The sequence below is a fragment of the Sphaerodactylus townsendi genome, linkage group LG16 (assembly GCF_021028975.2).
Source record: "Sphaerodactylus townsendi isolate TG3544 linkage group LG16, MPM_Stown_v2.3, whole genome shotgun sequence".
In the NCBI taxonomy this organism is placed as follows: Eukaryota; Metazoa; Chordata; class Lepidosauria; order Squamata; family Sphaerodactylidae; genus Sphaerodactylus; species Sphaerodactylus townsendi.
In genome coordinates, this window is record NC_059440.1 from 7,839,314 (window position 1) to 7,858,818 (window position 19,505).

General features: G+C 50.1%; 2 protein-coding genes across 2 annotated transcripts in view; both read left to right on the forward strand.

Moving 5' to 3' along the window:
* RPH3AL (rabphilin 3A like (without C2 domains)) overlaps positions 1 to 15,792 on the forward strand; it is a 120,484-nt gene extending 104,692 nt beyond the window's left edge. The window contains exon 7 of the mRNA XM_048519385.1: positions 15,522 to 15,792. Within this exon, the coding sequence (XP_048375342.1) occupies positions 15,522 to 15,670 (149 nt within the window). The 3' untranslated portion in view covers positions 15,671 to 15,792. The remainder of the gene's footprint in view (positions 1 to 15,521) is intronic.
* Positions 15,793 to 15,826: 34 nt separating this feature from the next.
* The window catches only part of DOC2B (double C2 domain beta), a 133,919-nt gene continuing 130,240 nt past the window's right edge, over positions 15,827 to 19,505 (forward strand). Inside the window, exon 1 of the mRNA XM_048519386.1 lies at positions 15,827 to 16,092. Coding sequence (XP_048375343.1) covers positions 15,963 to 16,092 — 130 coding nt within the window. The 5' untranslated portion in view covers positions 15,827 to 15,962. The remainder of the gene's footprint in view (positions 16,093 to 19,505) is intronic.

Genomic DNA, 19,505 nt, shown 5'->3' on the forward strand with positions numbered 1-19,505 from the left:
GCACCGCAGCCCTCCGAGTTCCCTTCCTTCTCCAAACATTACCAAGCCCAGCAATTTTCCGACCTAGAACTGGAAATCCTACAATTAACTGCAACTCTATAAATTCACAACGCTATCAGCGTTAAGTCTAGTGAAAATGACATTGTTTGCATAGCCGTTCTTGTGGAAAGCCAATTTTAATCCAGAAGTTTCAACAAGGACACAGATCAATGAATCTTTCATATTTCTTTTTATTGTCTGTTTATATTTTTGTGGCTGACTTTGGTTCTTTCTTTTTTCAACCTTGTTTGTTCGGATTTGTTTGGACTCCGCATGCAAAGCGCCCGGTTCCTTTGTATGCAATGCAGACTGAGCATAATGCAGACTTATTGACACAAAGATAATGTTGGAAATGCACATATTTTCTTGCAGGGGGAATTCAGTGAAAGGAAGCAGGGAAGGAGGCAAAAACACAAATCACAGATTCGGGAGAAACAAAACTGAAACAAGGACAGAAACAGCAAGGATTTAAAAAAAACTCCACCCCTCTGAGGGGTGTGCACTGAAGGGCGTGCAATGGCTTGCGGCAGTCTCCTTCCCAGAGCCTGCCATGGGCCACTCCTTGGCCCGGCCTCACCAGGCTCCTTCAGGCAGCAGAGGCTCCATTGGCTGAAGGAGCACGGGCCAGGTGGTCCCGCGGCAGCCTGTTCCTTCAGCTGACACTCTTGGCCTGAAGGAGCAGCCTGGCGGGGCTGGGCCAAGGGGAGTGCAGTGGGCCTACGGTAGCCTGTCAGTGTTGCCCCGGGGCCATTTCCCTCCGATACGCCCCTGCTGCACCATCCCTGAGCCACAATTGCTCCCAAGGGGTGGTGTTAGGAATTGCAAGTGTCTGTCACAATCCTGACAAGAAAGGGTTAACCGTGTGCATGTTAGTTAGCTAGTGAGGTCAGTGTCTTGCGACCAGTTCATTGATTAGTCATTGGGCAGTTAATCCGACATCACCTATGTGAGACAGAGCATGTGGGTCAGAGGTTATAAAAGTTAACTAGGGCCCCTTCCGCACACGCAAAATAATGTGTTTTCAAACCACTTTCACAACTGTTTGCAAGTGGATTTTGCTATTCCGCACAGCTTCAAAGAGCACTAAAAGCAGTTTGAAAGTGCATTATTCCGCATGTGCGGAATGAGCCTAAGTCTCTCATCACATGAGGCACACCAGCACACGGAGCACACGAGGTTTTCTCTTGTACCTGTAACATGGATTCACCTTAAGAGGTGAATGCCTAGGCACCAGGTGGGCTCACATGGGCCTAAGTCCTGTAACTAAGTTTATACTAGAATAGTAAGGCTTTGTTGTTTTGTATTCCATGTATACCCTACCCTAATTTAGTAAGTAAAGTTTTCTTCTTTTTAAATAATCACAGCAACAGTCTCTTGGTCTCTTATTCACCCTGCTAATTATTCAAACAGGGAAGCAATTTCCCCAACAGGTGGATTTATTCTTTCTCGGGGGGAGGGCACCCATCCAATTCGACACCCACCCATGTATTGTTGTTAGTCCTGACAGCAGAACCGGACAGTCCCCACAAAAATGGATACCTTTCGCACATTTCTAAGGTTACTGGCAGGTGGGGAGAGTGGTTTTGATAAGCAGAATCGTCCGTTACAGGAAAGACCACCACTTTGATTCCATCTCCGCACATTCGAAAAGGTTTGTGAGATCACCACAATTTCCCCAGCGGTCTCCGAACGGCTCCGGCTATCAGGCGGTGTCCTCAGTGTGGCAAGAAAGATAAAGCAAGGATGATAAAGTGTGGCAAGAATGATAAAGCTTCCCCTGGCGATGGGGAAAGGGGGGGGGCGTGTGCTCTCCTTCCTGGGCTGCCCACGAGGAAGCGATGCCAAATCCAGACCAAGACGAGCAGGCCTGAGAAATTAATTTACGGCCGTGTTAGACTAGAAAGTCAAATCTGATCAACCCTCCGCAGCTCGCAGCTGGAGGAGGCGTCGGAGGGGGAGGGTGGCCATTAAAACCTTCATGTATTTGTTCACCCCTCACTTATCAAAGAGGTGGCTTTCTAATCACAGCAGAACAACGAAAGGAGGTCATTGCAAAACCCCCAGTATGATCTATGCCAGGGGTCTGCAACCTGCGGCTCTCCAGATGTTCACGGACTACAATTCCCATCAGCCCATGCCAGCATGGCCAATTGGCAGGTTGCAGACCCCGATCTGCACACAAACACCCTGCGAGTCCCACTGACAAACTTCCGTCAAAAGCAGTATTGATGCACGAGGAAAGCTCTCACTCCGGTCTCAGACTTAAGATGCACAAAATTTTTTTTTCATGTTTTCATTCTGTTTTTGTCTTAATTGGAAACGTTTTCATCTTTCCTTTCCTTTTCTCTTTTCTTTTCTTTTCTCTTTCTTTTTTTTCTTTTCTTTTCCCATGTTAATTTATTTTATGCCATTTTTATACCACTGGTACAAAATCTGGAAATTTTAATAGTAGTATTGCCATCTGTTTTTTTTTAAGTAGAATCAGGAAAAAAAAGTTGTAGAATCATAGAATAATAAAGTTGGAAGAGACCCCAAGAGCCATCCAGTCCAACCCCCGGCAATAATGAAGAAGGAGGAGGAGGAGGAGGAGGAGGAGAAGGAGAAGGAGAAGGAGAAGGAGAAGGAGAAGGAGAAGAAGAAGAAGAAGAAGAAGAAGAAGAAGAAGAAGAAGAAGAAGAAGAAGAAGAAGAAGAAGAAGAAGAAGAACTTTCTTTTCTCACAATACTAGAACCAGGGGGCATCCATTGAAAATGCTGGGGGGAAGAATTAGGACTAATAAAAGGAAACACTTCTTCACGCAACGTGTGATTGGTGTTTGGAATATGCTGCCACAGGAGGTGGTGACGGCCACTAACCTGGATAGCTTGAAAAGGGGCTTGGACAGATTTATGGAGGAGAAGTCGATTTATGGCTACCAATCTTGATCCTCTTTGATCTGAGATTGCAAATGCCTTAGCAGACCAGGTGCACGGGAGCAGCAGCAGCAGAAGGCCATTGCTTTCACCTCCTGCATGTGAGCTCCCAAAGGCACCTGGTGGGCCACTGCGAGTAGCAGAGTGCTGGACTAGATGGACTCTGGTCTGATCCAGCTGGCTTATTCTTATGTTCTTAAACCCCATGTGATCTGCAGCCCCCATGTGACCTGCCCTGGGGCTCCAGCCCCCTTGTACCCCTCCCTAGTTATACCACTGATCTGGTATTCCAGGAGATTTCCATATCCAATTTGGAAGTTGACAGTCATAATAGAGAAAGCCCCCCCTCCCCCCCCAAATGCCATTTAGCAACTGAAACAGCCCTGGGTGGCGGTGGAGGCGGAATCTTCTGTTTGCTGTGTGGGGAAATGTAAAGACAGCTGTAGTAAGTTTCTGAATGGAGCAAATAGCAATTTTCTGTACCATGAAGGACTGTGCCGTATCTTTTTGTGCCAAGCAGCAGGCCAGAGAGAGCAGAAGACCTAGCAAAGTGGATAGATCAGTTTCCTCTGTATTTCTCCTTTCTGCTCAGCTACTCTTACCCAGGCCCCTTCCGCACATGCAGAATCATGCACTTTCAATCCGCTTTCAATGCACTTTGCAGCTGGATTTTACTGTGTGGAATAGCAAAATCCACTCGCAAACAATTGTGAAAGTGGACTGAAAGTGCATTATTCTGCATGTGCGGAAGGGACCCCAGAGGCCAATTCCCAGGGACTCAGTGGTGGGATCCAAAAATTTTAGTAACAGGTTCCCATGGTGGTGGGATTCAAACAGTGGCGTAGCGCCAATGGGGCTGGGCGGGGCACGACGGGGGTGTGACCAGGCATTCCGGGGGCGGAGCATTGCTGGGCGGGGCTGTGGCAAGGACGCAGCCGCTGCGCTGGTCCTTGGGTGGGAAATGAATGCACACAGGCGCAGGCTGCCACGGACGCCGGTGCACCTCCTGCTGGACTGCTTCAAGTTCTGCGCGCTACTGCTGAGAGGAGGGGCGTAACTAAGGCAAAAATTACGTGGCAAAATCACCCATTAGTAATCCCCTCTCGGCACACACAAATAATGAGTAACCTACTCTCGGGAACCTGTGAGAACCTGCTGGATCCCACCTCTGCAGGGACTTCTTTCCTTCTAGCTATCGCCCGCCTCTTCCTTCTTCTTACAGCCCCCCCCCCTCCTGTGAGAGCAAGTTCAGCGGCCTTTCTCTTCATCTTATGGATGGATAGCTAGCTAGACTGCCTTTACTTCCTGTACCATTGCAGGATGAGTTTTTTAAACAATCAAGGACATCAGTTTCTTTCTTTTCTACAGCAACAAGTCTTTATTCCCAAGAACAGCAACACCCTTCGGCTGCAGCAGCCTGCTCGAAAGCGATCACCCTGGAGTCCTTCCAGTTCACAGAAAGAGTGCTAGTGGTTGTCAGAAACCCCTTCTCCGTGTCCTGATCGGGACAGGTCTCCTCATCAAGGTGACCCCTGTGGACCCCTGGTGGTAGCCATCAGGTTGTAGCATGTGAACCGGCCCCAATGCTACACAGAGCGCTGGTGCTAAGAAATAGCAGGAGAAAAAAAATTAGAGTGCTTACTTCATTAACTGTCACCAAATTTCACAGCCTCGCAGTTTCAGCTGGGAAGGCGCCGTTTTGCATCTCACTTCTTGCAAACGGCACCTTTTCGAGCGTTTGCCCCATTTACGGGTTCCTTGCGCTGATTGTTTTTCCTTGTTAAATATACATTGTTGACGCTTTTGCATCAAATTTTACATGAACGGCATGCAGCGTCATAGAAATAAATCAACCGGGAATGTCAGCATGCAAATAGGCAAAAATATGGAGAGGCAGAGGAAAATGAGAGCAACAAGGAGTCAGGAGTAGTTCCGTGCAGCCTTGCGAAGAGCTTGTTTCAGAAGGGCATGGGCAATACACCCTATTTGTTGGGAGGAGGAAGAAGAAGAAGAAGAAGAAGAAGAAGAAGAAGAAGAAGAAGAAGAAGAGGAGGAGGAGGAGGAGGAGGAGGAGGAGGAGGAGGAGGAGGAGTTTGGATTTATATCCCTCCTTTCTCTCCTGCAGGAAACTCAAAGGGGCTGACAATCTCCTTGCCCTTTCCCCCTCACAACAAACACCCTGTGAGGTGGGTGGGGCTGAGAGAGTTACTTGAAGAAAATTTGGAGGATGAAAATCTGGTCCTGTCAGATTTTCCTTCCATCGTGCACCGCAGAGATAATGAATTCGTGCACCCTTGAGAAAAAGGAGTTGTGTGTTACAGTTCTCTAGGGGTCTCAAAGAAGTTCTCTGGAGATTCATGCAGGAGTCCATTTAACTATTTTTTCCCAGTTTGGAAAGATGATAGCCCTGCGGCGAAGTGAAATCGGAACTCGCCCACCCGTGAGAGTGGGCCATCGCTTCTCTGACAGGCTTGTGGATTTCGCAGAGACGTCTGGCTGGCCTCTGCTGGGAGCGAGATGGCAAACGGTGTTGCTTTTGTGGGCCTTACTTGGGAATAGTGTATGTATTGTCGAAGGCTTTCACGGCCGGATTCAACTGATTGTTGTGGGTTTTCTGGGCTGCGAGGCCGTGGTCTGGTAGAGCTTGTTCCTAACGTTTCGCCTGCATCTGTGGCTGGCATCTTCAGAGGTGAAGAAGAAGAAGAAGAAGAAGAGGAGGAGGAGGAGGAGGAGGAGGAGTTTGGATTTATATCCCACCTTTCTCTCCTGTAAGGAGACTTAAAAGGGGCTTACAATCTCCTTTCCCTCTTCTCCCACCCACAACAAACATCCTGTGAGGTGGGTGGGGCTGACAGTTCCGAAGAGCTGTGACTCGTCCAAGGCCACCCAGCTGGCGTGTGCTGGAGTGCACAAGCTAATCTGGTCCCCCAGATAAGCCTCCACAGCTCAAGTGGCAGAGCGGGGAATCAAACCCGGTTCTCCAGATTAGAGCGCACCTGCTCTTAACCACTACACCTTGCTGGATCAAGTCAAGTCAAGGAACCTTTGCTGGCACAATAATAATACAGTGTTGTGTACATAGGGTTCGTTCAGCTGAATAAGGAAAGAAAAACCGGCATAAGAATATGAAATTAATTGTATACATTAAAAAGAGGAGAAATGGATCTTTAGTCCCTGCTGAAAGTGTAACCTCTAACTGTGGGTTCTGTGGGGCAGAACTTGGAGTGAGTTTGCAACAACAAATTTTAAAAACAAAACGGTTTACTTTCTTAATACATAACATATAACATCAACATTTAACATCACATTTCAAGGTCCTGTTCAGGTTGCATTTTCAAGTCCTTATATTTACAGTCTACTGATACTGCCAAGTCCAATTCTTCTTTGCAAGTGGGTTGGCTCCTGAGGACTCCAAGGGCTTGATGAACAGGATTCAACATGATGAAGGTTTCCAGGAGAACTCGCACCCATTACAACCACAAAAGAAACCCTGAAACAATAAACTCCAACATTTACAACATAGCAAAAATAAACAACTACCTTCCCAGTAGTTCCCAACAATATTGCAGTTACCTTAACAAGGTGTTAAGGGCTTATACAACCAAGGTCCGAGTCCTCCAACTACATGAGGTCTGCTGCCTTGTGCTGCTCTGAGTCTCCACCCCTGACTGGGTCAACCCATTCTGAGCATGGGGGTTACAAAAGCAACAAGGCCTTTTCAGTCCTGGCCCCGGGACTTCCAGATCATATATGGAGAAGGGGCTTCAACCTCCCCGCTCCCCATGCCATTTTGAAGTTTTCAGAAGACCTCCGTTGTTATTCCTCCTCACTGTCCTTCCCGGAAACTGTCCAAACCTTTCTGTGTTCAGCTGGTCTCACAAGGGAAGGGCAAACTAGTCCCGGGGCTGGCATTCGCTCTTTATTGTTGTGCTGCTGTTTTGTGTTGTTTGGCCGTGTGTTTTTGTAGTGGAGTTGCTTCCTTGGTGCCTCGGTGTTTTTGTCGGTGGCAGGAAAGAAGCAGGATATAAACATGTTGAACAAATGAACACCCCCCGCCCCGCACCCCCCGGTCTGCCGTGGGAAGGAGAGAAGGCGAGAGGGCTTTAGGCTGGCTAATCTCCTGCAATGACAGCTCAATGCAGAGTGAGGCATTACAGTTAGAGAGCATTAACCTAATAAGGGCTGATGAGCCACAGAACTCCCCCCCCCCCTTCCCACCACTTTGGCACATGGCCTGGCTTGGCCAAGGAGCAGGGGGGACAACGGAGCTGTGGGTTTTGTCCATAGGCCTTTCCCAGCCTGTGTGTGGTTCATGTGATGAGAGACTTAGGCTCATTCCGCACATGCGGAATAATGCACTTTCAAACTGCTTTCAGTGCTCTTTGAAGCTGTGCGGAATGGCAAAATCCACTTGCAAACAGTTGTGAAAGTGGTTTGAAAACACATTATTTTGCGTGTGCGGAAGGGGCCATAGTTAACTTTTATAACCTTTGACCCACATGCTCTGTCATCACATAGGTGATGTTGAATTAACTGCCCAATGACTAATCAATGAACTGGTCGCAAGACACTGACCTCACTAGCTAATTAACATGCACACAGTTAACCCTTTCTTGTCAGGATTGTGACAGACACTTGCAATTCCTAACACCACCTCTTGGGAGCACTTGTGGCTCAGGGATGGTGCGGCAGAGGCGTACTGGGGGGAAATGGTCCCGGGGCAACACTGCCAGTCTACCGTAGGCCCGCTGCACACCCCTTGGCCCAGCCCCGCCAGGCTGCTCCTTCAGGCCAAGTGTGTCAGCTCCATGGTCGATTCCCCACTGGCAATTAATCGCGTGGTACTTACGCGAAAAAAACAGGTTTCAGGAATGCCTCCATAAAAGCTGAAAGACCGGAAGGGTTTCATCCCTCAGTTTCTGCCAAGTGCCGCTCCCACGCCAATTCCGCATTTGAAACGCACTTTGTGGAAATTACAACTTTTTATTTTACTGCGGTTCTTCCCAGTCTCGAGGGGAGGAAAGGGGGACTAATCTTTACTTAATTTCCCGCTGTGGAGCGTGACGTAAATGCCGACAACCAATCAGCGGTCGCTGGGCGCTGAGCAATGTGTGCGCATGATTTCCTGGTTTCGTTTTCGACTTTGGGGTCAGAGAGCCCCAAAGCACAAGGAGACATGAACACATGATCAGGTGGCACAAGAGGCCAATGGGTTTCTGTTTGGCTTTGTAATGACTGAGTAACTGATGCCTGGATCCTGGACATAAGAACATAAGAACTAGCCTGCTGGATCAGACCAGAGTCCATCTAGTCCAGCACTCTGCTACTCGCAGTGGCCCACCAGGTGCCTTTGGGAGCTCACATGCAGGATGTGAAAGCAATGGCCTTCTGCAGCTGCTGCTTCTGAGCACCTGGTCTGCTAAGGCATTTGCAATCTGAGATCAAGGAGGATCAAGATTGGCAGCCATAGATCGACTTCTCCTCCATAAATCTGTCCAAGCCCCTTTTAAAGCTATCCAGGTTAGTGGCCGTCACCATCTCCTGTGGCAGCATATTCCAAACACCAATCACACGTTGTGTGAAGAAGTGTTTCCTTGTATTAGTCCTAATTCTTCCCCCCAGCATTTTCAATGGATGCCCCCTGGTTCTAGTATTGTGAGAAAGAGAGAAAAATTTCTCTGTGTCAACATTTTCTACCCCATGCATAATTTTATAGACTTCAATCATATCCCCCCTCAGACGTCTCCTCTCCACACTAAAGAGTCCCATCCAACAATGGCTGGATCCACATAAACAAACAAGAGCCATGTGGCACCTTTAAGAGTAACACCAACAAATATTCCAGCTGTACCTTCCATGAACTGGAACGCACTTTTTCCTGTACAGCGAATGGACTTATTGCTAGGCAGATTTGTTATGTAGGAGGTATTGGGGGAAAAAGAAGAACAGGGTAATGACGTGCAGCAAATATGTTTGGAGCCACTGTGGTGCAGTGGTTAAGAGTTCTGGACAGAGTCTGGAGAACCCGTTCGATTCCCTGCTCGTTTACATGAAGCCTGCTGGATGACCTTGGCCAATCATAGTTCTCTCAGAACTCTCTCAGCCCGTGCAGAGGCAGGAAGTGGCAAGCCACCTTCAAACAGCTCTTGCCTTGAAAACCCTACAGGGTGAGTATTAATCCAGCTGAGACTTTATACTTTACATCACCACCACTACTGGATCCTTTAGCAGGGGCTACGTTTGGGGCCGTCCGACCGTGTGTACTAGGAATGCCTGCTGTCTGCAGCTCTGTCCATAAAAAATCAGACCTAATTATGAAAAGAGCATAGCCCTTTCACTAGTTATGCTGAGCTAGTTAATGCTGATAACTGATAGGATTCCTCCCTATCAGCAGTGGCGTAGAAGCAGCAGTGGCGTAGGAGGTTAAGAGCTCGTGTATCTAATCTGGAGGAACCGGGTTTGATTCCCAGCTCTGCCTTTCAGCTGTGGAGGCTTATCTGGGGAATTCAGATTAGCCTGTGCACTCCCACACACGCCAGCTGGGTGACCTTGGGCTAGTCACAGCTTCTTGGAGCTCTCTCAGCCCCACCTACCTCACAGGGTGTTTGTTGTGAGGGGTGGGGAAGGGCAAGGAGATTGTAAGCCCCTTTGAGTCTCCTGCAGGAGAGAAAGGGGGGATATAAATCCAAACTCCTCCTCCTCCTCCTCCTCCTCCTCCTCCTCCTCCTCCTCTTCTTCTTCTTCTTTTTCTTCTTCTTCTTCTTCTTCTTCTCCCATCCACACTGTCTTCTTGTCAGTTCAAAATGTCATGGTGGTATCCAGGTGACTGAGATGCACTCCTAAGTCAAGGTAATTGCTACAAGATATATGTCAGCAGCCTACTATATGTTACCACTGCCATTCTGGGGCATTCTTTCCTTGATCTTTACTTTATGGCTTCACACGCTTTGTAGATAACTAGGCTTTCCCCTGACACTTTGGTCTCACGAGAACCAGGATTGTTTCCATTATCTCATGGGGAAAGGATGCAAGGTGGCTTTCTATCTGTTGCTGACCTCGGGGCGCCTTATCTCCAAACTAACTCTTTCTCATATTTCTTGGGAAAATGGGAGGGGAGGACTAACATTGGAATAAAGGAGATAACAAAAGCCAGGTTCAGCAGACCACGCTTGGTCAAGCTGGGTGCTTCGATGCCTATCAATAAACACTACTGGTCAACAATACAGAGCCCGTTTATTGCTTCAAGGTCCGGGACCTAACACAAAGTGCTGATCTCTGTGCCCCAATTCAGAACCACTCATCTCTCCATCCCTGATTCACCCCTCCCCAGGAAATTGTTGCTTTTCCAGCAGTTAGGTATAACCTGCATTGCAAACTGCCTTTGATTTTCCATTAATTAGTATTCATTGTTAATGGCTGCGACAAGCTAGCTGAAGAGAGGATTCTGAATAGCTGGAGGGCACGACCAATAACTGGGTCTCTCCTTGTTTGAAAGCCCACTAATCAGCAATCATTTTCCCCATCAGCTAGATTCCCGCCAACTCCACACACACACACCTTGCACACCCAAGAAAGAGGGGGAGGAGAGAGAGAGCGCTCTGTTTTTCATCATACTTACTAACTTTGGGTCGCAATGACATGAACAAACAAATGGGGAAAAGTGTACATTTCCTTAGAAGAGCCAAGAGACAGCGATGGGGGTTGTAATGGAGCAAAATCAGCGGAGAATGGTCCCAGCCCCTAGGAGCTTACATTTCATGCCAAAGAGGATGTCCGGGCCCAAATTCGTGGGGGTTTTTAAAACAAGGTCTTGACTACATAGTGTAGTGGTTAAGAGCAGGTGCACTCTAATCTGGAGAACCGGGTTTGATTCCCCGCTCTGCCACTTGAGCTGTGGAGGTTTATCTGGGGAACTAGATTAGCTTGTGCACTCCAGCACACGCCAGCTGGGTGACCTTGGGCTGGTCACGGTTCTTTGGAGCTCTCTTTCCCACCCACCTCACAGGGTGTTTGTTGTGAGGAGGGGAAGGGAAACAAGTTTGTAACCCTGAGTCTCCTTACAGGAGAGAAAGTGGGGATATAAATCCCAACTCTTCTTCTTCTACACAAGGCAAGACAGGATGAAGTCTTATCTCCAATCACACTTTGAGATAAATTTCGCAGTTCTGGTGTGTTGCCTCATCTCTGGCAAGGTAGAGAGAGAAGGGTGAAGAGGAGTTTTGGATTTATATCCCCCCTTTCTCTCCTGCAGGAGACTCAAAGGGGCTTACAATCTCCTTGCCCTTCCCCCCTCACAACAAACACCCTGTGGGGTGGGTGGGGCTGAGAGAGCTCTGAGAAGCTGTGACTAGCCCAAGGTCACCCAGCTGGCGTGTGTGGGAATGCACAGGCTAATCTGAATTCCCCAGAGAAGCCTCCACAGCTCAGGCAGCAGAGTGGGGAATCAAACCCGGTTCCTCCAGATTAGAATGCACCTGCTCTTAACCTCCTACGCCACTGCTGCTCCTAGGTAGGGAAAAATGGGCTCCTCCACAGGGGATGAGGCACCTGAACTGGGTGTGTGTGTGTGTGTGTGTGTGTGTGTGTTCGTTCGTTCGCAGGGCTATTCTGCTCAGAGCTGTTTGCAAGCAAAAGCCCAGCACAGCAAGTGAAGGAGAGACGGTTCCACTTGCCTGCTTGCAGAGAGATTTTAACGTGGAAGAAGATTCAAAGGTGGACTCTACCACCTGCAGTCTGAACGTAGCGCTGCAGTCTGCCCAGCCGCCTCGCGTCCTGCATGTGTGAACCGGCTGGGCGAGGGAACAGGTCTGTGTTGGGCCCAGTGAAGCGGGGTGGGCAGGGCAAGGAGACAGCAGAAGTCCTTGGTATGTTTTAAGACAGGAGGAGGGCCCTGCAGCTTTCCGGGGTTTGTAAGTGATCCCCAGTTTACAGAGATATGTTCCTCTGGAGCATAGGTGTCAAACTTGCGGCCCTCCAGATGTTATGGACTACAGTTCCCATCATCCCCTGCCAGCATGATGCTGGCAGGGGTGATGGGAACTGTAGTCCATAACATCTGGAGGGCCGCGAGTTTGATACCTATGCTCTGGAGGAAATTGCAGTTTTATAGGGTGATCTCATCCCCAGCTTGGAGATTTTGGGGGTGCGGCATCTGAGGGAGGTGCTCTTCCCCAAATCCCCCCCCCCCAAAAAAAATCCAATAATTTCCTGAGCCAGAATTGGCAACTGTATCTCAGGAGGAGCAAAGAACTTGGGGGCAGCGATGGAGTCGCGAGTGAGATGGGGGTTCAGGCCGTGAAGCGTTTTAATTGGAAAGATGAGGCCACACTAGAAATCTATTGGGCTGGGAAACCAGAGTTGAGAATGAAGGCGCAGCATCCTTTTCAGCTCAGCGCTGGGCGTTCGTCTGTGTGTGTCCGTGGTGAATGGCAAAATCTGGCTTCTGTTGAACGGCAAAATCTGGGAGCAGCAGTGGCGTAGGAGGTTAAGAGCTCGTGTATCTAATCTCTGGAGGAACCGGGTTCGATTCCCCGTCCTCCTGCCGCCCTGGAGCTGTGGAGGCTTATCTGGGGAATTCAGATTAGCCTGTGCACTCCCACACACGCCAGCTGGGTGACCTTGGGCTAGTCACAGCTTCTCGGAGCTCTCTCAGCCCACCTATCTCACAGGGTGTTTGTTGTGAGGGGGGAAGGGCAAGGAGATTGTAAGCCCCTTTGAGTCTCTACAGGACAGAAAGGGGAGATATAAATCCAAACTCTTCTTCCTCTTCTTCTTCTCCTACATCTAGCAAAAACTGCCAAACTAGCCTCGGCTTTAATTTACGTTTCAAAAATAATGCCATTCAAAGTGTGCGTGTACATTTGGCTAGCAAAGCCTCCGTATTTGTGGTACCAGTTCTTGCTAATAGCTTCCATTTGACTCCTCAGCAGACGTAGTCAAGTCCAATTCCCAGTGCTTGACCTAAGTGTGAATTCCGACCGGAATCTGCTGCTTTTTGTCTCTTATCAGGAGTTGGTCCAGCTGCCTTTGCAGGAGAGAACAGGACCTGGGAGAGTAAGGGCCGGCTTGTCCCTCTTTACTTTGTCTCCTGGTTCTGTTTTGACAGGTGAGGCGGAAGGCTGCCTTCAGCATCCCAACAGGGAGAGAACAGCCAGTTGCTGTCTGAAGAGGAAACATTCATAATAGCTGCAGATTCACACAGAGGGGTTTACTCCTTGGAGGAAGTGTAGTGAGGTCTGAGGAAAAGCTGTGCTGATGGGCATGAAATATATATGTGTGTGTGTGTGTGTGTGTGTGTGTATAAGTGAATGTGTGTCTACCCACCCACCCACCCACCCACCCATCCATCCATCCATCCATCCATCCATCCATCCATCCATCCATCCATCCATCCATCCATCCATCCATCCATCCATCCATCCATCCATCCATCCATCCATCCATCCATCCATCCATCCATCTATCTATCTATCTATCTATCTATCTATCTATCTATCTATCTATCTATCTATCTATCTATCTATCTATCTATCTATCTATCTATCTATCTATCTATCTATCTATCTATCTATCTATCTATCTATCTATCTATCTATCTATCTATCTATCTATCTATCTATCTATCTATCTATCTATCTATCTATCTAATTGCTATCAAATCTCTGTTAACATATGGCGACCCTGTAGAACAGGGGTGTCCAACTCTGGCACCCCAGATGTTCATGCACTACAATTCCCATCAGCCCCTGCCAGCACGGCCAATTGTAGTCCATGAACATTTGGGGCACCAGAGTTGGACACCCCTGCTGTAGAGTTTTCAAGAGGGGAATGGTTCGGAGATAGTTTGCTCTTGCCTGCCTCTGTGTCATGACGCTGGTATTCCTTTGGGTCACGTCCAAATACTAGCCAGGGTCAGGGCTAAGAGGGTTTGGCTGACCCAGCAAGTTTCCACAGCAGCGTGGGGATTCGAACCTCAGTTTCCCAAGTCCTAGTCTGACACCTTAACCACAACACCATCTGGCCCTCTCAACCATGGGCAGAGTGCTGTTCTGGCCTCCTTCCCCCACAGGCAGGGCAGTTTAGTGGGCTAATGAATGGGGGCCTGCTGCAAACCCCCCCCCCCCTGTTTTCAGAGACAGCTTCTAAAGCCCAGGATGGGATCATTTTAGTTGCCTGAGAGCAAGAGAAATGGACCTATTGAGTCAACATCTGTCAGAGGGAGAGTTCTGAGTCAGAAATGCGAACAGGTCTGATGGAAACCATGCTGGGCGGAACGGTGCTGAAAAGGGTCACTGGGAAGGTCAGGGCAACCACGAGGACAGGCTACAGGGTCTGAGGCTTTTGGTTGGCGGGACTACATGCAACAGAGGCTGCAGAGAGCCAGCGTGGTGTCGTGGTTAAGAGCAGGTGCACTCTAATCTGGAGAACTGGATTTGATTCCCCCGCTCTGCCACTTGAGCTGTGGAGGCTTATCTGGGGAACTAGATTAGCTTGTTCACTCCCACACACGCCAGCTGGGTGACCTTGAGCTAGTCACAGTTCTTCGGAGCTCTCTCAGCCCCACCTACCTCACAGGGCGGTTGTTGTTGTGGGGGGGGGGGAAGGGAAAGGAGATTGTAAGCCCCTTTGGGTCTCTTTACAGGAGAGAAAGGGGGGATATAAATCCAAACTCTTCTTCTTCTTCTTTCCTTGCCCATAACCCTAAAACCTGGAGGCACCCAAAGCAGACGATTTGCTGGCCTGAGGGAAAACTTCGTCACACAATTGTGCAACTTGCACGTAGAACTCACAGCTACGAGATAACTTCCTTCCCCCAAGGATTACATAAATTCTTTGAGGGTAAGCATATCAACTCCCTTTTGTTTGTATTTAAACAGCCTGCCTCTCAGCCTGTTATTTCCGGGGCGGTTTGCCGTATAAAACAATAGGAACTGCATATCAGAGTTAATAAAGTCAGTTCTAAAAGAGAAGCTGCAAAACAAGATTGGGAGAAAAAAACCCTCTTGATAGAATTAACCATTCTAGTGGATCCTCCATGTTCAGAGGCAGCGTACTTTTACATCCCAAGCACCAGGGATAGATGATGAGAGACGACAGGTGCTTTTGGGTCTAGCTTCTGGGCTTTCTGGAGACGCCCGACTGGGCTATTCTTGCAACTGGGATGCTGGACTTGAGGGCTGGATCTGGGGAGGAGAGGGGGGTGTCTTAATTACTGAAGGATGTGGTTAAAAAATGACCAGAGAGTGGAAGGAGTGAGAGGGAGAGAAGCGAGCGAGCGAGATTAATTGAAAACCGGCCAGTTGTCCATCACAGGTAAAACCCCTCCGCAGCGATTGTGCGGCGTGCAGTGAAGAGACGGGTCCAGAGACCTCCGTGAGCCTTCCGGCAGTGACCTGATCTCTGTGTGGCCACCGCGCCTTGCTCGGCTGCCGTCCACCTGCCCCAGCCTTTTAATTCCTTCGCTGCTTCTGGATGGCTTTGTTGCTAGCTGGTGACATCACCCGACTGCCCACCCCCCTGCCTCTTAGCTGTGTCGTTTCTCTCTCTCTCTCTCTCTCTCTCTCTCTCCAGATTCACAGGCAGTGCCGGCAAAACAACCAACAGCATGTACAGATCGCTTGCGCTTCGCAGGGCGATGTGAGCCACGCAGTGGGAACTCTCTCGCCTTCCCTCTCTGGGCCGGCCGGCCTGCCTTGGCTTGGTCGCAGGGGTCACTGTGAGGGCTCCCTGCCCACCCTGCTCCGTCCGTCCGTCCGGCGATTCTCTGGTAGGGCATCCCGTCGAGAGCTGTATGCATGACACTCCGAAAAGGAGAGAAAACGACCATCAGCATCCAAGAGCACATGGCGATTGACGTCTGCCCCGGCCCCATCCGACCAATCAAGCAGATTTCGGATTACTTCCCCCGGTTTCCTCGGGGCCTGCCCGCCACGGTCAGCCGGAGCAACAGCCTGCGTTCGTCCACCAGCCAGGCAACGGTCAGCCCCTCTGAGAACACTCCCCGGGAGGAAGATGAAGATGTGGACCACGTCTTCGGGGCATACGGGACCGAACCCGTTGAGCCGCCCCCCAAGCGGCCTGTCCAAGAGGAGGAGGAAGCCGTGGGCCTTGCCCGGCGGCTCACGAATCCGTGTTTACTGTAGTAAGTTTTGTGGTGTCCTCGCGAGTGGGGTTGTGGGTGACCACCGCCGGTTCGGGTCCCGAGTTCGGTCAGGTCCAGACTTCCCTGGTCGTGTCCGTTCTAAAACCGGTTGCAGTGAAATTCCAGGGAGCTTGTGCAGAAATGCGGAAAGGTCGTCCACCTGTTAGCTGGCTTGTCCGCTCAGCCGGCCCTGTGGCAGCAAGCGTGAGCCGTGCAAAACAGTGCCTGTGCAAACCGTCTATCGGTTTCCGTGAGTCTTGCACAAGCAGGATTCCAGGTGGGCCAGCCCCAGCGTTGTGGGCACCGCAAATCAGGCACACCGCTGTGAAGTGTTAATTTTTGTCCGTTTGCGCACAGTGCCGTACAGCTCTCCATTTGGCAGAACAAGTATTGCCAAACCCAGAGAGAGAGAGACACCCTGTTCCGAAGAGTTCCCGGGGGCTGGCAGGCATCCGACCCGTATTCTGTTTCCTTATTCAGACTCTCTTACTAATGCCACAGTTTCCTCCCAGTTCCAGGCTAGAACAATTTCCCCGTTCGGTGCTTTCAAACCCACATAGTTCCTTTCTCTCCTACTCTTAGTCACGGGGAACGGCCGCGGTCTTGTTCTTCTCCTCATAGCGCACTGTTTTTTTTATTGTAACCAGCGAGAATGTTGGATTACTGCTCTGCGACCAAAGCCATGCTCTGTGTCCGCCCCCCCAGCCCGTCTTTCCTGCCAGATCTCACTGCCTTTGTTTTCCAGTTTCTTCATCTCTTCCCTCTCTGCCTCGAAAGCCCCCCTGCAGAAGTGAGAGACATCCCACCAAGCCTTTTCTCCCTCTCTGAGCCATTGCTTTAAGCCCCCCGAGCTTGCCCTCCGCGTCCCCTCTGTCTCTGTTTCTCAATGTCACTGCTTCGCGGTCGACCACCTTGGGTGGGATGGGCTGCGGCCGCCGCTGCAGCTGTAAACCCTCCGGTACAGCAGGAGTCCGGTTCTCCCTCCTGAGGCAGATAAACAAGGGGAGACCTCCTCCGGCAGCCCCCTCCCCTTTTACTGATACACTAGTGCACACTGCCACCGGTTGCTTTGGGCGTCTCTGTTGTGAAGGCGGCAGGACAGGGAGCATGCATACCGCCTGGGCCCACTGGGGTTTTGGGCGAGGGGGGTCTTTCTTTTGAGGAGGGGCATCTTCCCATCGGAAAGCCGGTCAATTAAGCTTGCGTGTCAGGATTCTCCATAGGTGCTTTAAGCAGAAATCCTGGCCAGGTGTCTCAATGTTCCACCCCCCCCCCCTTCCAAATCTTCCTCCTTCCTGAAAAGACTCCTGCAAGGATGCAGAACATCACTCCCGGGGTGGGTGGGGATCCAGATTCCCGACAAAGGGGTGGCTTAGCTAGTCAGCAGAGCGCTCCGGGAGGTTTACAAAGCAACAGTTTTACCGTTCGGGGAATTGAGGCACAACTCCATCTAACCCCGTTTTGCCTGTTTTGAAACGCCGAGCCCTTTTTCAAAACACCCCGAAAGACTAGCCGGTTTCTCTTAAGTTCAGGAAAGAACTCGCATTCCCAGAAATAGAGAAGGCAACGCTTTTCAGGATAGGATCCCAGGCTTGGAGTCTGGTTTGGAGGAGAGAAAGGTGAGGCAGGACCAATGTATTGGCTCCGGTAGGCCGCTCTGGGGAGGGAAAAATGACATCTCTGCTGTTGTTGACAGGGTTTGAAAAGCTCTGCGGGCGAGGGCTGCTGTCTCCCTTTTAGTGCTGCCCAGCTGCCTTCTACCACTGCTTGATGGGCAGAAATTCAACCGGCAATGCCTTCCCTGGCTTGGAGCGAAGGGGAAGCTCCACCAGTTGTATTAACGCACGTTGGGGAGAAGGGAAATCTGTGGCGGTTGTGTTGTCGAAGGCTTGCACGGCCGGATTCAACTGATTGTTACGGGTTTTCCGGGCTGCGAGGCCGTGGTCCGGTAGAGCTTGCTCCTAACGTTTCGCCTGCATTTGTGGCTGGCATCTTCAGAGGTGTATCACAGAGGGAAGTCTGTGACTTCTCTCTGTGATACACCTCTGAAGATGCCAGCACAGATCTGTGACTGTGACTTCTCTCTGTGACTTTTCTCTATGATACACCTCTGAAGATGCCAGCTACAGATGCAGGTGAAACGTTAGGAACAATATCTACCAGACCACGGCCGCGCATCCCGGAAAACCCACAACAACCAGTCTATGATAGTTCTTCTGCACTGCCAGTTTTTAACCCCTTTCCAGCAAACCCCCCCCGATTGATGTGGGTGTTCCAAATCTCATGATCCTTTTGCAATGGGTTTTGGCACCCAACTAGGAAAGAAGAAGCAAGGGCAGTGTGGCTCAGTGGGTAGAATGTCAGGAACATCTGGATTCCAACATCGGCTCACTGTGGTCTTCCTTGGTCAGCCTTGGCCCAGGAACTCACGATTCAGCTAGAACATAGGTGTCAAACTTGCGGCCCTCCAGATGTTATGGACTACAGTTCCCATCATCCACTGCCAGCATGATGCTGGCAGTGGATGATGGGAACTGTAGTCTATAACATCTGGAGGGCCGCGAGTTTGACACCTGTGAGCTAGAATGATTGATATGACACCCACAGAATCCGTGGAGGCCTCGACATGACTTGCAGTCACCTATAACATCCATGAACTAAAGTTCTCAAATGTTCTGGGGCTCAATTCAGGTCTGGAGAACAGCAGGGGCAAAAGAGAAGCTCCAACCTTCCGTGCTGTGCTTTTCCCCAAGGTAATGTAGCAGTGGGCGGGGGGGAGCAGCCTGCAGTAGGGCGAAAGGCTCCACTCGTGGCTGTTTCGGCTGGAGAAAACAACTCCGGAGAGAAGGCGGAAGTCCCTCCCTTTGCCACGCTCCCAAGTCAAGCCAGCCCCAGCGTGTTTGGGAACATTATTTCCTTGCTGTTGCATTTGACTGCACTTCAAGCTGGGGAAACCTCTGCATTGATCTGTGTCACATGTTTGGTCCTCAGTCTCATTTTCCCCCCCATTTCTTAAATGGGATGATTAGGAGCAACTTTGCAGGGCTCTTCTGGGGACTGTTTTGATTGAAGTAATCCATTTTTGGGGAGGGGTGAGATATCCAGCAGCAGTGGCATAGTGGTTAAGAGCAGGTGCATTCTAATCTGGAGGGACCGGGCTTGATTCCCCGCTCTGCCGCTTGAGCTGTGGAGGCTTATCTGGGGAATTCAGATCAGCCTGTGCACTCCCACACATGCCAGCTGGGTGACCTTGGGCTAGTCACAGTTCTTCGGAGCTCTCTCAGCCCCACCTACCTCACAGGGTGTTTGTTGTGAGGGGGGAAGGGCAAGGAGTTTGTAAGCTCCCTTGAGTCTCCTGCAGAAGAGAAAGGGGGATATAAATCCAAACTCCTCCTCCTCCTCCCCCTACTCCT